This window comes from Rhynchophorus ferrugineus, unplaced genomic scaffold (genome assembly GCF_030347505.1).
Source record: "Rhynchophorus ferrugineus isolate W39M unplaced genomic scaffold, kcgeb_rfMv2 rfM2, whole genome shotgun sequence".
Lineage (NCBI taxonomy): Eukaryota > Metazoa > Arthropoda > Insecta > Coleoptera > Curculionidae > Rhynchophorus > Rhynchophorus ferrugineus.
In genome coordinates this window covers 62,157,315-62,173,569 of record NW_027472581.1, presented here as the reverse complement: position 1 = coordinate 62,173,569, position 16,255 = coordinate 62,157,315, and the positions used below count along the sequence as shown (strand labels likewise).

Here is a 16,255-nt window from a genome sequence, read left to right as displayed (position 1 = left end):
AGCTTTAGTGTTCTCTGCGGGTGGGAGGCACTTCATCTGAGCTTCGTAGGTCTCTGTAAGGAGTTCGACTTTTTCTTGGTTAGTGACTGCGAAATTTCCTGTAACCGCTGACTTCAGGAGGGGATGACATTGTGCGTCATCCTCACGAGGCATTTGGAGACACGCCAGAAGGAAGGGGGCCATCCAGTCTTTGGTCCGCGAGAAATGAGTTTCATTTCATTATTCGCCAAATTCAGACGGCCACCCTTACTCCCTTGCGTGATCTGTTCGCCTCCCTTTTTTCTGCAGCTTCAAGGGTGAACCGAGCTAATCTGCATAAACATTTTTGATGCGAATTTCACGTTTGAGAGAAGCGGGAAGGTTGTTTTTCCACGGGTAGGGTTGTGATGAAATTTCGACTATGGCAGATTCGTCAAGGACTCGAACTTCGGAAGGGCGATTTACGTCTTGAAGAATAAAGAAATCAAGGACTCTTGCTGCGACTTGAGAAACTGTATTGGGGTGATGGATAGGTTCATCTGGCAGGGCAAGACCGTAGCCCAGATCTGCACTTAGTGCTACGATGGTGTTACCTGCGGGATTCGCTCTGGAACACCCCCAGGTAGGGTGGTGGGTGTTGAAATCGCCACCTATTATTTTTGGAAATTTTCCGTCGACGAGTGATCGGTATTCAGTATAGTTGAATGCAGAATATTTCCTATACAGGGATGTAATCACGCAGGGACGTTCTTGGATATCGATTTTAATGGAGGTTGTTTCGAAGTTGTTTACTGATAACGAGGTTAGGAGCTCGTGGTTGACTGCTTTTCTGACGAGAAGGGCGGTTCCACCGCCTCGACCCGGAGTTCTATCGTTTCTGTAGATGAGGGCTATATCTATGTTATTTGTTTTCAAGAATAATTCTAGTTCCCGGATTCTTTGATTTTGTCCATTTGCGTTCGATGTTATAATTCTTAAGAACGAATTACTCATTTTTGTTTTTCTTTAGTTTGTTTTGGGTAGTTTTGTTCAATCCGGATTTCTCCAATTTTTCCACACTGTCTGCTAACTGACTGAATTTCTATCTCATCTCAGTCTGGAATTCTTTGAGCAATTTCATCATGTCGACGATAGTTGGCGCGTTGGCCGCAGCTTTCTGCGGTTTCGTATTTTTTGTTTTTTTTTATTTACTATTTGATATTTTGATGGCGTTGAGTAAACTGTTCTAAAATACAGATCTATTCTTATTTAATTTTTATTTTTTTTAGACTCATTTTCGGGAAGGAAAACACAGGTCTTGACTCGATGAAGATCGGTACCGAACTATGTCCTAAAATCTTCAAAACAAAATTTAGATTCCAAAGTTTCCATAAATTGAATCGATTTGAAAAGATTTGAAGAAGTTTTTACGGTAGCATTAAAATTTCGTAAAAAGTATTAAATGTAAAGAGGTGATAAACTGTGTTCAATATTATACTAAATATTTCTAATAAATAAATTTTGTGATAGGAAAACTCTTCTTTAATATTATTAGTTGGCTTAAAAAATACAAGAATTAATAGTCGCGATACTTTTTAGTAAATATTTATTTTATCAGCGGGTAAGGCGGAGAAATCTTTTTCATAATCTGTTTTTATTATTTTATAACTTTTCTAATCAACTTTTAATAACTGCAATCCTGTATTTAAAGAATCTAATAAGTATTTGGTAATACTTTATTTGTCTGGGGCCATACAAGAAATGATCACAAAAGTAGTAGATTCGTAGATATATTAAACTAAATTATGAACTGAAGGATCCCCCACAGTGCTCTAAATTGTTGGAACTTTAATATATGGACTATTAATGTTGCGTACAAAAATAGAAACCATACCATTGAGTGTATGTATGAAATAAAAGATCACTACAACTCTATAGCAACACAGTCTGTAGTGCACTACCCTTATTGGCCGTACATTAAGTGATCCGATCTTCTATTTTTAGCTAACTTTTTTCCATCATGTCCTACGTAGATATACTTTTTAACCAACTACACCAAATAAAAATCGAATCTACTGGAATAAGAGACTCTATCAATAAGTGTAAATGCAGTATCATTCAAGTTCGAAATAATATCAATAAATCATTGATAAAGCATCAGATATAATAAGTCATGAGTCACCAGAAAACGCAACAGTAAATTTGATCACCGAATTTCTGCTTTAGAGGTCTGTGATTTTATAACAAATTCTGCAAAAAATCAATTTCATTTTAAAAAGCATCTAGTAGTTACATCAGTTTTAGTGTCGGAATATTTTGGAGAGTATTGCGGTAAATTTCCTGAGGATAACTTACTTTCATATGTTCCTTTTATAGCACACTTAAGGAGGACACTTAAAGAAGGAATATGAATTGAAGTGTCAGTTACTTATTATCTAAAATCTAAATATCTTTTAAATTTTTTAATAGCAAACAATTTAGGAGGCACTCTGAAGGAGACTAAACAATTATTAGAAATTATTGTAACAACTCCCATGAGAACATCAGAGACCAAAAGGCGTCGCTCAAAACTAAAGCACCTCACAACGTTTCTCAGAAATGCAATAGCCGAAGATCGTTTAATACATCTTTCCATACCATCTATTGAAAAACAGTTTATCTCTAAAACAGACAATTTTAATGACAAAGTGATAACCAAATTTGAGAACAGAAAAATAAAAATAATAAAAATAAAAATACTTAATTATAAAAAATGCATAGTCTAATTAAATTATCTTACCAGATCTAGCTAACTTAGATATAACGATACTTAATCTGCATGTTCATCATCTGTTTTAGCAATATATGCAAATTCAAGACTGCGTTTTCATTTGTCTGAAATTTTGACTATTTGTTAAAAAATATATTTGTGTCCTCGAGACTTCGTAGCTTTAATTAAATCCTTAAACTGCCTATATAAAAAACCAATAATGGGTGTAAAATACCTACATATGCAATGGAATTATTTAGCAGCTAAAAATGAATAATTCTCGGGGCTACTATTAGTTTTCTAATGATTTTTTCGGTTAGAATTGTAATTTTGATTAAAATGTCGTCTTTAATAATAAAAATATACTGAATATAATATAAATTATGCGATTCATTTCTGGTTATGTTACTTTTGTGATATGAGATAATATTTTATAATACGACTAAGAATTGCACAGCGAAAGTTGTACAACATAGAAAAGTTGAACAAGACGTTATAATTATGAATTTGACAATGTCACTGTAACAGAAAAATATGACTTAAATTTAAAAGTATTTTCAAATTACCGTCTGATAAAATGAGTATCAGAATCAACAATGTCTACAACTACTCCATCTACGGAAGATAAAGAAGTACAAACAGTTGTGCGTGTATTTCCTTTTATATTAGAAGCTACAGATACGCGAGCTTCAGCAAGATCTGAGAAAAAATTTTGCACGGTACTATCTCTGGAAACTAATAAAGAAAATAAAGCGTTTTATAGCTTGTTACAATACTGTCCATTCAGTGAAATTCAAAAAGACAGCATCAGAGTGTTAGATCTGCCAAGAAAGACTAAACTTACTTTTTTAAAACATTATCGGTTTTCGGCGGATGAGTTGCGCATTTTATCCTTGGCTGATGACGATGGTGTCGCAGAATGTTGTGTGGATATGTTAACTCGTATGGTTGCTGGTCAATTGACTTCATACCGAGAAACCGATACTCAAACCGACGTTATGGTAAGGCCTTATTTGTTGGAAGAACCACAAGTAGCTAAAATTTTCTATTCTACTGGTATTCAGGTTTCGATGGTCAGTTGTTCAAGCAGAAAATAGCGTTTTACGTATAAATAATATGTAATTGTTTGTTTTAATAAATAATCCAGTGTTGGAAATATATGTAAGAGTGTATTATTTTTGTTTTGTTTTTAAATAGTGTCGATTGAAATAATAAGCAATTTATCAACTTCTATAGTCCCTCCAAAATAGCAGTGAACTTATTTCCTCAAGATGTATAATGTATTGCCTATTGCAGTTTGTATTGACTTTCGTTTTAATACCAGACAATAGTTTCCTTCTTATTTTATTCCAGATAAAAAGAGATACAATGTTGTATGATTCATTCGAGCATATAACCGAATCAGCCTAAAAAAATCTTTCGATGGTCAAATGTCCTCAAAATTCTTTAAAACGTTAGTGATAAGAGGTTTAACAGGTCAACATTGTCATTAGTCAGTCAGAAATAGATTATGTCTATGATCACCAACTTAAAAAAAGCGCTAAAATGGTAAGTATTGATACTATTATATATTAATCTGCTGGGGTTTTTATTGGAAATACTTTTATTGTGTTGCAGCTGCACTTTAGTATGGATACTATGACTAAAATCTCTCCAAAAAATAAAAATAATATAAGTTTGAATTCACTGAAAAGAAAGTGTCCACATACCTGATGTTAGTTCTATTAGAGATTAAATTTATGAAATGTATAAAAGCAGTGAACATTTTTTCACATGGAACATTGGGGCATAAAGAGTGGAAAGAAAACAAAACTTGATGGAAAAAGGTAAAAGAATTAGATTTGATTAGGTTTTGTAGATCATAATATATTTTAATAATTCATTGCAGATATATATGTTCTTCATGCTAGAAACAAAAAGATCCCAACAAGTAGTCGGCAAAAGCTGTAATTAAAGATTAGCTAGCAAAACATTTTTTTTGATTACTCTTCGTGAGTCCACAATCTGCCCTATTGGCAATAAGTATTTCTTCTGTTTATATTATATATACATGGCATGTAGAAAATCACTTCATTAAGCAATCTTCTGTATAAAATATTATCTTAATTAATTAGTCTTATTCTAATGCTTATTCTAAACTCTACATATGTCCAGTAATCAGATCAGGTGGTGTTAAACGTTTTAGTCTACGCACTTCACTATCACGTCGCATATTTAGCTGATTAGCGAGTACATTGGGATGCACTGACACTCTTTCGAAGTACTTCACACAAACACGTTGGATTACACTCGTTATAGGTTCTAGAGGAATATGGCGTTGTATCACTTTATTTGAAATATAGTACGGAGCATCAACAATGGCACGCAACACCTTATTTTGGAACCGTTGAATGATGGATATATTAGATTTGCTAGCGGTACCCCATAGTTGAATTCCATATGTCCAAATGGGCTTGAGTATAGACTCATACAGCAATACCTTGTTATCTAATGATAACTTGGATTTGCGCCCAATGAGCCAATACATTTGATATAATTTTAGTCCTAGTTGTTTCCGTTTAGAGAGTATGTGCTTCTTCCAGGTTAGGCGTCGATCTAAATGCATACCAAGATATTTAACATGCTCTGCTTGGGGGAGTTGACGATGATTGATATTTACTGGTGGACATGTTCTTCTACGCAGGGTAAACGTTATATGCGTAGATTTTGATTCATTGGCTTTAATGCGCCATGTCTTCAACCATAATTGTATTTGCTCCAGGTGGGTTTGTAGGTTTATTGATGCTGTGACTGGATCTTCATGGGATGCTAAGATTGCTGTATCGTCTGCACATGTTGCCACAGTAGTTATTTTTGTGGTGGGCAGATCAGCCGTATACAGAAGATACAGTACTGGACCCAGTACACTACCTTGCGGAACTCCTGAATATATAGGATTTAATTCGGTATGTTCATCGCCTTGATTTACAATAAAATGTTTGTCAGTGAGATACGATTTTAGTAGCTGATAGTCCGGATGAGGGAGAAGTTTCTTTAGTTTAACCTGCAAGCTCATATGCCATACTTTGTCAAAAGCATGAGATATGTCTAGGAAAGCAGCCGAACAATATCTTTTGGCATTTAGGTCAGCGTTTATTTGGTTTACAAGTCTATGCACTTGTTCTATAGTCCCATGCTTATTGCGAAAGCCAAACTGATGTTCTGGAATAATTTTTCTTTTTTCTATTATATAGTTTAGTTTTTTTATGTATAATTTCTCGAAAACTTTCGAGATTATTGGTAATAAACTTATAGGTCGGTCACATCTTCTGGTATTTTTCCTGGTTTAAGTATCATTAATATTTTAGCTACTTTCCAGATATTAGAGAAGTAATTAATTCGTAGCATAGCATTAAATATATATGTTAATAGTTTTATAGCCTTTTCTGATAGTTCTTTTAAAATTTTGCCAGTAATTAAGTCATAACCAGGAGCTTTTTTAATATTAATCTCTCTCATTATTGTATGTTTAACTTTTTTGACCGTTAATTTCTCGTGCGGTAAATCCATTTGAAATGGCGAATCTAGAAAGCTAGTAATTTTATTTTCGTCATTTTTATGTAGCTGAGACTGGAAAGGTTTAAAAACATTTTTTAAGTGTTTTGAGAAAATGTCAGCCTTCTCTTTATTGCTTCTCGCCCAATTATTTTCGCTTGTTTTAATATATTAAATATTAATTATTAAATATTAAATAATATTAAATATTAAATTTTAATAAATTTAATATATTCCGCTTGCGGAATATGCTGCCTCCTGTATATTTTTTGTAAGATTTATAGCTGCTATTTCTATATCCATTTCAGTTGGTAACGGTAAGTTTAGAGAGATATTTTGGTCTAAGTTTTCTCTAAATGAGGGCCAGTTAGTTCTATTATTGCACAGAGAAGGGGGTTTATCTTTGATGGTAATTTTTGAAGAAATTGTTACTATTATTGGTGAATGATCAAAAGACAGGTCGAAACATGATTCTGCCTGACACTTTTTTGGATCAATATTTTTTGTAATACAGAAATCTATTGTATCTGGTTTTTTATTTCTGTCTGAAGGCCAATATGTTGGTTCACCAGTAGAGATATGTTGTAAGTTATCTTTCCTAATGGCTTTGGGCAGTTCTCTACCTTTTGAGGTTATTATTCTTGAATCCCACATTAAATGTTTTGCATTATAATCTCCTCCTGCTATAAATCTATTACCTAGCGTACTGAAGAATTCTTGAAATTGTTCTGCCTTGTTGTTATGTTTGGGTGGGCAATAAATCGCAGAAATTGTTAATGGTCCATGGGCTTCCTCTATAGTTAGACTGGTGGCTTGCAGGTAGTCTTTGCGGAATTTTTCTTTTTCGAAATGCTTTATATCATCTCGAATTATTATGGCTGTACCTCCATGTGCTTTATCATCAGGGTGATTTGTATGATAAAACTTATATTTAGGAACTTTCAGATAATTCTTGTCCGTAAAGTGTGTTTCGGAAACCATCATAACGTCAATATTTTATTCATTTACGAACATTTTTAGTTCCCTGGCGTGTTGTTGGAGTCCATTGGCATTCCAGACGGCGATTTTGTAGCTATTGGTTTCAGGCATTAGTTAAGTTTGCTTACGACGGTTGTGAGTAGACCAAGCATCGTACTCATTTGATCCATTAGTTTGGCCATCATATTTTCTAATCTTGAGATGTTGCTAGTTTCAGTAGGTTGAGATATTGTCTCTCGTTTTTGTGCTGAACCATTTTCAACTATTTGGGCATAAGTTATGTCTGGTTGACTTGTTCTGGTGGGTAGTGGTAGATTGGTAGTAGTGGATTGTTTTTGTTGATGCCTTTTTCCCTTAAGGCAGGATAGAGTTTCTGTTGTAGTTGCTTGTGAACTGCGCAACCCTTGTAGTTCGCTGGATGATTTCCGTTACAGTTAACACATTTCACTTTTTCATCGCGAACTTTACGAGTACAATCACCTGTCTTATGTTCTCCTGCACATTTTACGCATCTATATGATTTGCGACAGTAAGTCTTTGTGTGCCCGTGCGCTTGACACCTTGTGCATTGTGGTATAATTCTTTTTATATGTGGTGGTTCGCATTTAATAATATTATTTTCCAATTTGGTGATTTCATACACCGCCTTATTATTTCCATTAGGTTTTATGTCTATATAAAACATAGGCAGAGGTTTTTTTGTCGTGTGATGTCGTATATTGTGAATATTTACGACCTCGTGGCCTTTTTCAGCTAGTGCTACCTTGATGGTGTTAAAGTCCGTCCCGTGATGTAATCCTTTTAATACGAATTTAAATGTTCTCTCGGATTTTGGCCTGAATGTGTGGTATTGGGTGTTTCTTTCATCTAATTCTTTTATAAGAACTTTAAAGTGATCCGCTTCGAACAATTGGATTTTAATTGATTCGTAGCTCACTGTTTTAATTGTGTAGTTCGTAGTAATGGTTTTCAATAAGTCATGGATATTTTTTATTATTCCTACCTTATAGACTGTTATTGGTGGTGGTTTGGGAACAACTTTTTCAGGGCTTGGTTGTATGTTCTCTTCAATTTCTTCCGACAGGTTGCTAAAACTGTTTTTTGTCTCTATCGGTTTCTGCAACCAATAGTCACTGATTCTTGTTTGTTTCCTCGCGATTTCTTCTTCTGAACTTTTCAATCGTTTTTTGTTAATGACTGTAGTCCATTCTGATGGTGGAGTTTGCGTTATTGCTGTTTGTTCTAATCTTATATCAAAGTGTGCAGGTGATTTGGTTGAATCGCTATGGTTTGCCATTTTTTAATTTTTAATATTTTATTTAATTTACTTCCAGAGGATAAAAAAATAAAATAAATACATTGTTTATTTCACGCACTTCATTTTTCACTTACGTTATTTTAGCACTAGTTTTTTACTATAAATACTATAAATGAATTTCAAAAGGACTGTTGTAAAATAAGATGAAATAATTTTAAACACTAATAAAAATGAGATGCTTTTAAATAAAATGAGTATATTTTAAATAAAATAAATAAAAATGAGTCCTTTTGTCTGGTCACGTAAACACGTATTCACCACACTTTAGGTCCACTGAGAGACGGATAGCCGCATCTGTTATGCGTTTTTAACGCTCAATTAAATAACCGTAATAAAATACTGGGTTTTTTTAAAGAAAGGTATCTTTTTATAGCTTGGACCGTATTGAAAATACGTCTTCACCCTACGAAGGTTGGAACTGAACTATAACTAGCAAAACATAAATTAATTTTTGAAGATACCGTGGTAAAGAATGAAGTATTTCAAATTGTCACTTGGTAAATATAAATGAAATGTTTAATTATGTTTTATGTAATTTAGTTTCTTAAAAATAGGCCTGAATAAAGTTACACAGCGAATATAGGCACAAAGTGTAACGTCTTCCCCTCTAACACTGCATATCGAATTGTTATGGGATGTGGTAAAGAATTACTACAGTAAATATGTAGGCCAAAAAAGATATGCTGTCAAGAACTGTTCGGTTTCGATGAACTCCATCAGACACAGAAGGAAATGACAAATGGTGGAACTGTGAACCAGTGTTAGATTGGAAATTAACAGTTTAGTTGTTGATTTGAATAGTGGCTCAGAATATGACAACGCGTGAATGAAACTTTCTGGATGTTGGATTATAATTCAATGCTGACAATACCAAGGCAGAACGATAGTGGAAACAACTATAGATGAGTAGTAGTAGTATAGTAGAGTGTTAAAGATTTATGTGCGTAGATATGTGTGTAATTGTTTAGAATATATAGGAGCATTTGATTAAATTGTACTGGGAGAAAATGAATACTAACCGTTTTGCAGATCTGGCAAATGCATTAGAGATAATGCAACGATTAAATCTAATTTTATTAAGAAAAATCTACACACGCGGTAACATAAGACATACAGTGATATCAGAATGCTTTGAAAAGAAAACACATTACTTAGACGTACAAATATTAATTAGGTGGACTAAGCCGCCAGGGGATATAGGTGGTTTAGAAAATAGTTAAATATAAATAGAATTAATAACTCTTAACTTAGGCATTATAATATAGGCATTAGAAGATGTTCTGTAATGTTAAAATAAATGATATTTTATAACATTTTTGTTTCATTATTTTATTTATATTAGAATGTTGTATAAAATAAACTAAAATGCCTAAAATGTTTTACGTCATCAATTGAGATGACTACATCAACTGCTACTTAGATAGACTATATGTTAATAGATCTTTGGATGGATTATTTTTTCCCTGCGAATTAGGATTTATTTATAGGGTATCTGATATTATAGAACTTTATTTTGACAGCATTGTAGTTATATTGATAGTCCCTTTATAATTTTATAGAGTATTTGTGAGTTATATAAATTATTAACAATGAAAACAGTGAAATCAACATTGTAACAATTTTTTTAAGTTATATAAATTCTAATAAGTTCCAGGAAATTCAACTAAAGTTTCGGAAACCGATATTGTTGTAAACTATGCTTCAATTTATGTATCTGAGATATTTTTGAAAGCTAAATTCTTTTTTACGAGATTTGCTATTTACATTTTTGACCTTTGGCTATACTAACTGTTAGACTCCATATGACACCTACAATTGGAAATTTGACCTTTATATTAATTCGTAAACATTTTCGTGTAAGGATTTTTTTATGATTTTAAGCGTGGATTATCAAGACAGGAATGCATAGATCAACTTACTTCGACTTTTGGCAATGAAACCCCATTCATGACCACTGTGAAAAGTTGGTATAATGAATTTAATCGTGACCACAATTAGCTCAGAGACTGAAGTTGTGAAGATCCCACAAAATCAGTTACCGTACCAGAAAACATTCCTGCAAATCTCAATAAATGCTCATATTAATTGATGCAAAAAAAATGCTAAGGAATATAATGGGAGTGCATTAAAATGTATCAATTTCATCTAAACTGGTGATGATTCTTGGATCTATACGTATGAGCCTTAAACAAAACAATAATGTATTGCATGCGTCTTCCAAGATGAGCCAAATTCTACAAAAGTGATTCGTTGATGAAGCACTTCAAAATAAATAATCGCCTTTCTATTCGAAATAACTGGACATTGGTTTGGCACCAAATTACTTTTTTTATTTCCGGATATCAAGAATACGTGTCCAACATTTTTCGTTTGTGGTCGTTTGAAAAAGTCGTTGATGCATTACAGTTCCACTGTAATACATCAACAAGTATTACGAAGATTATTCAAGCGCATGTAAAAGTATATTTGTCGTCATGGAGATTACTTCGATAAACAAGAAAGCCAATTTCGTTTTGCTGTAATAAATTACTGCCTCTTCATTATTAAGTAAAAAATATAAATAACATCCCTCGTACGATAGCGATCACATCTTCGTTTATTTGAAATTTGTTCTATAAAAACATTTTGAAGTGGAAGAGGAAGCTGAAGTCAGAGGGAACAGAATGATAAAACAATTTATATTTAACTTATTTTTGCATTATTTTTTGTACAAGCATTCAAGAAATGTATCTATATGCACACCTAAATCATATCTAAAACTATTCAATACATTATTGTTCGATTTCTGAACACTAACTAATTATAGAACTGAAAAGCCATCTTCACTATTCATTAGCCTATTGTTTTGGTCTTTTATCATAGAGGTTGGCCGCATTGGTTTTTTAGTACTTGTTCTTTAAGCCATCATTTAAGAATATAAATTGGTTCTAATTATGTATTGGCATATGGAATATGTGGTTTTTCAATCGCGGTAAGCCACTTTTAACACAAAAGTCTATATAGACTGTATATGAAGAAGGAAATAACTGTTGATTCGATGTCTAGTACCAGATAATGAACAACAATGAATATTTGAATTAATTGATTTCCTGCATCAAAATCGTTGATATTGCGACATTTTTGACTATAATTATCTTCGACGGGGGATCTACAGAAGCGACGTGTGAACAATATCGTAAAACAAACTAGAATTAAGACAACAGTTATATAAACAGTTTTACAGAAATATAAGAGGTAGAAGAATGGAGCGTTTTTTTTAACTTGTCTCCATAATATCTAAAAAACGGTTTGATTGCTTTGACATTTTAATGCAACTAATACAATAATTCGAAGTCTTTAATTTATGTTAATAAAAATAAGCGATTTAGAATAACAGAAATTATTCAATTTTTAATATTTTCTGATGATCCTACATATTCGCAATATATTTTGTTAATATGTAGTATGTTCGCCGATTTCTCCATCAATTGTGGGCCAATTTTTAAAATTCTCTTTTTATTTGAAAGAATGCATTTCCGAGGTGATCCTATTGAAACCAAATCAGGACCTATTGTTAGAGGAAGTTGAGGGAAATGCTCAAATTTTAAAGGCACGTACAAAGTTTCCATATATTTTTTATCTAAAATAAACATATATTTGGGTATAATGTTATTGCTGAGACGATTTGGCGGAAAATCGAAAGTCGTTCAGTGCAAAAACTATGGTGCTATGGTGTAATGCTTAAAGCCTTCAGCTCCCAAACGAAGATAGCTGGTTCGATTCCCGGTGGGGACGATAACTTTTTGTTGTTGATAGTTAGAACATTTGTTAAAACACCTAGGCTAGCCTTGATCTACCCATTGTAATACTTAATAAAATAACGGTGTGTAACTAAAAATTTAAAAATAATCAAACTTGGATTCTTAACACAAAAAACATATATAAAAGAAAATATGTAAATAATAATCGTTGTAATAACTAAATCAAACTACCTATTTATCTATTTATGTTATATTATAATATTTTATTAATAAATTTAATTAAATTAATTGAATAAATGTTAATAATATATAACATTATTTTTAACGACAAACAACTGATCACTTTGAAGTCAGTGCAGAGCCTAAAAAATACAAAAATAATATAATTTTGTGACATATTCAAAAAATTAAATGACCAACAAAACAAATTTAAATTAATATTACTGTTTGGGTTCGGCATCAACTTCAAAGTGATCATTTGGTAATAGTTAAAATAATAATGAAAATAGATAAATCGGTTTAGGGAGGTTTTAAGCTCAGGATACATTATTCCTCAGTAATATCCGGACATAGAATAAACCTTAGAATAGAATAAACTATATTGCCAACCTTTTCTAATGACGGTACGTTCTATTCAACGGCATTTAAATGGTTTTGTGAAAAAACATTTTCATCGACTTCAAGTCGAAATCGACATATGCGTAAATTTCACGCCGAAGTAGTTTTACAAACAAGAGCAAGAAGAATTATCTACCCTTTATGCTCACAATCGAAAAATTTGGCACATTATCTTAACTTCTGCAGACATCTGTTGGAGACACACGACATAAATACTAAGATATCTACCTTACATTTTAGAAATATTGAAGAATTTCATTTCTGGAGGAGTCAGGATAGTAGTGTAGCGACCTTGAGGCATGTCGAATTTTACATCGTAGAATAACGGTCTACAAAATACCCAGAAATATAATCCCAGATGTTGAAAACGGGCGGGGTGCCAGCAGCGCCAACTAGAACCCGATAACGAATAGCTGGCGGCAACCCCCAGACGTTTATCTGGAATGTTATTGAAAGGTATTCCTAGTCATTCAGTGCTCAACCCTCGTTTGGTTTAGATGTGCCACCATCGACTGTCCAAGCCTCGTCTCCAGGTAACACCGCTGCCATCCTTTTTATCATTTGTATTTTTCACATTTTTTATATAGCCAATAAATAACGGTCACATAATGTAAACACCACTGTTTCATTTCGTTTTACCTCCCTTCACTGAGCCACATCATTTACCCTAAAGTAGAGAAGAAAATTATTCATGTAGGATAAATGCAAAATATCCAAGCGGCATTAGAAAAATAGTATACAATTTCATCAGAAGTAACACTGCAGCTAGTAACATTATTAATTTCATACTTACTTTTGGTAATTAACCATTCATTCAATTAAGGTCATAAAAGTAAATGTACAGTATGTCAACCGAGAAAAATTGGCAGTCGGTATATTAATGGGTTTTGTACATCGAAAATAACAGGAAGAATTGCAGTAACTGGTAATAGTGACATATTTTAATTAAGAGATCTTGTAGTAAATATTTTATGTCTTTAGGTGAAGTGTCTGTTGACTTTGTTGAAACGCATGTAGGACATGGAGGTAATATAGGATACAGAAGATTAACAAAAGCTGAAGAAACCAAAATTCCAGATGAATTAATCGCAGGTGTGACACCTGATAGGATTCTGCATGATACTAGGATAGTGAAAGATAATACTTTGAAAAGGATTAATTTATTGATAAGAGTTGATCTAAATAGAATCATCAGAACTTACAACATAAATCAACAAAGACATCCCAATGACCTAGTGACAACTTCTCTGAAGGAGGAAAAAATAATGCATTTTTATATAAAACCATAGGTAAATAGGTTTTGGTTTTGTAAAAAAAGTGTATTCACCAGTGATGTAATAAATTATTTCAGGTGAAAAGTATGATGGCCTCTGGGATGAAGACTTTGTCTTGGATATATGAATGATATAATGAAAAACAATATTCAAAAAGAAAACAGGGTTATTTGCATCGATGGAACCCATCATATAATAAAAATTATGAATTGATGACAGTTCTTCTAGAAAACCACAATTACACAATAATCATTGAAATATTTTTTAGAGCATTACTGATGAAGTTAGGGGCAGCAATCAGTTGTCAGTACCTAATTAGTGATGATGATCCAAGGTTTTATAACGCGTGGGTAAAAATAATGAATGTCCAAGGAGATTATGTACCTGGCACGTCATAAAAAACTGGAACATACAAGCAAGAACTAAAATAAAATCCAAGGAGGTTCCAGATAATATGAAAAATAAAATGGAAATTATTATGAAAGAAACAAATGAAGAAAAAGTTTATATTGGATAAATTTTAAATTTAAAATGAAGAATATTTTAAGTATTTAGAAGAAGTGGGAGAATATGCATTTTTAAAATACCTGCAAACGTGAGGAAAATTCATATATTTAAAATGAATTAGTTTTTTTTATAAGTTTTTATCTTTTAGTTACATATACTATACCTGAATAAACACGAACATGGCTATTGAAAGTCTAAATGAAATTTTAATAAGGCAATTGTAATCTGAGGTAAATGTTCATGAATTTAATAAATTTAATAAACGTTGATGAAACATGATCTTAACTTAAATATATAAAAGTGGTATTAAAATACTATATTTTTAGGGTTGAAAAGCTTTTGGATATTTTGGAGGAAATAGTAAATGAAAACATCTGGAAAACAATTGTACCCAGAAGGCCGAATTCAAACATTTATCATCACAGAATCATTATACAAGGCCACAAGAAAGGTCTGGAAATGAATGGTAAAATAGAACTCGTCGAATGTTGTATGTTTAGGGTTCAATCTTGCTCTGTAAACAATAAGGCTTATATGGTATCGCCCAGTGAAATCTGTGATGAAGATTTCCGAGCTGGTTATTGTCACCTATGCAAAATATGTTTGCATAGATATAGATGTGAATGCTCCTAAAACAGCATAAAATCTATATTATGCAAACATATTCTCGCTGTAGCCCTATTTGAGTAGAGGAGCGATTATGTTGTAGGTCCAAATAGATCGGATGAAAATGAAAGTTTACTAATTATCAGTGAACCTTCAATTAGCAAAAGCAAGTACCAAAATGAAGTTAAACATTTTGTTGAAAACCTGTAATGAAGAACTTTTTATATTCAAGTGACACATCACTTAATTAGTTATATTTTATTAAGGATAATCTTCAAGGAGGGGCCTCCGTTGGTAAAAAAAGATACAACAGCTTTGAGATCAGAAGTGAACCTATTTAAAAGTATATTATAAAATTGTATTTAATTGTGTCATTTACAGGCGTATGGAGAGATAATGTTTTCGGCAGACCCGATGATGTATCTAGTTATATTGAAGCATTAAAAGGTGTGAATAGGCGATAATTGCGAATGTACTATCAAACACTGCTGGAACATTGAAGATAAGAAAAATTGAGAAGCAGACTTATTTTCCCAATAAGATATATAAAAGATGAGGTATTTATATATATGTACACTTTGGATTGTATTTGGAAATTTTAGGACATTTTCACTGTTTTCATGAATAAGGTGGTGGATTTTTTGTTTTGTTTTAACTATATTAGATTTGATCTAAATATTGTAATATAGGTTAGTAATTGGTCTTGTAGTAAATTCTGCAAATATATTTTTATATATTCTTTATCTTCATGTAAATTCTTTAAATATATCTTAATATATAGTATTGGTAATTGTCTTGTAGACTTTGTAAGTTTTTTCTCTGAGGTTTAAATATATATTGTGCTTGGAGTTCGGGTTCGGTTACAAGTGATTTGTAATATATTTTTATAAAAATAGAATGGCTGAACGTATATTAATTATATTTTTATTATTCCTTTTTATTAATTAATTTTTAAATAAAATGTATTATTTCC

At 32.2% G+C, this 16,255-nt stretch overlaps 1 protein-coding gene across 1 annotated transcript; it reads left to right on the top strand.

Annotated features, from left to right (window-relative positions):
• The first annotated feature begins 3,236 nt into the window (after positions 1–3,236).
• On the top strand, positions 3,237–3,867 carry LOC143190138 (uncharacterized). The gene is made up of 2 exons (XM_076394263.1): positions 3,237–3,708; positions 3,772–3,867. Exons 1-2 carry the CDS (start codon positions 3,304–3,306, stop codon positions 3,802–3,804), a joined length of 438 nt encoding a protein of 145 aa, XP_076250378.1. The 5' UTR covers positions 3,237–3,303; the 3' UTR covers positions 3,805–3,867.
• The last annotated feature ends 12,388 nt before the right edge of the window (positions 3,868–16,255 follow it).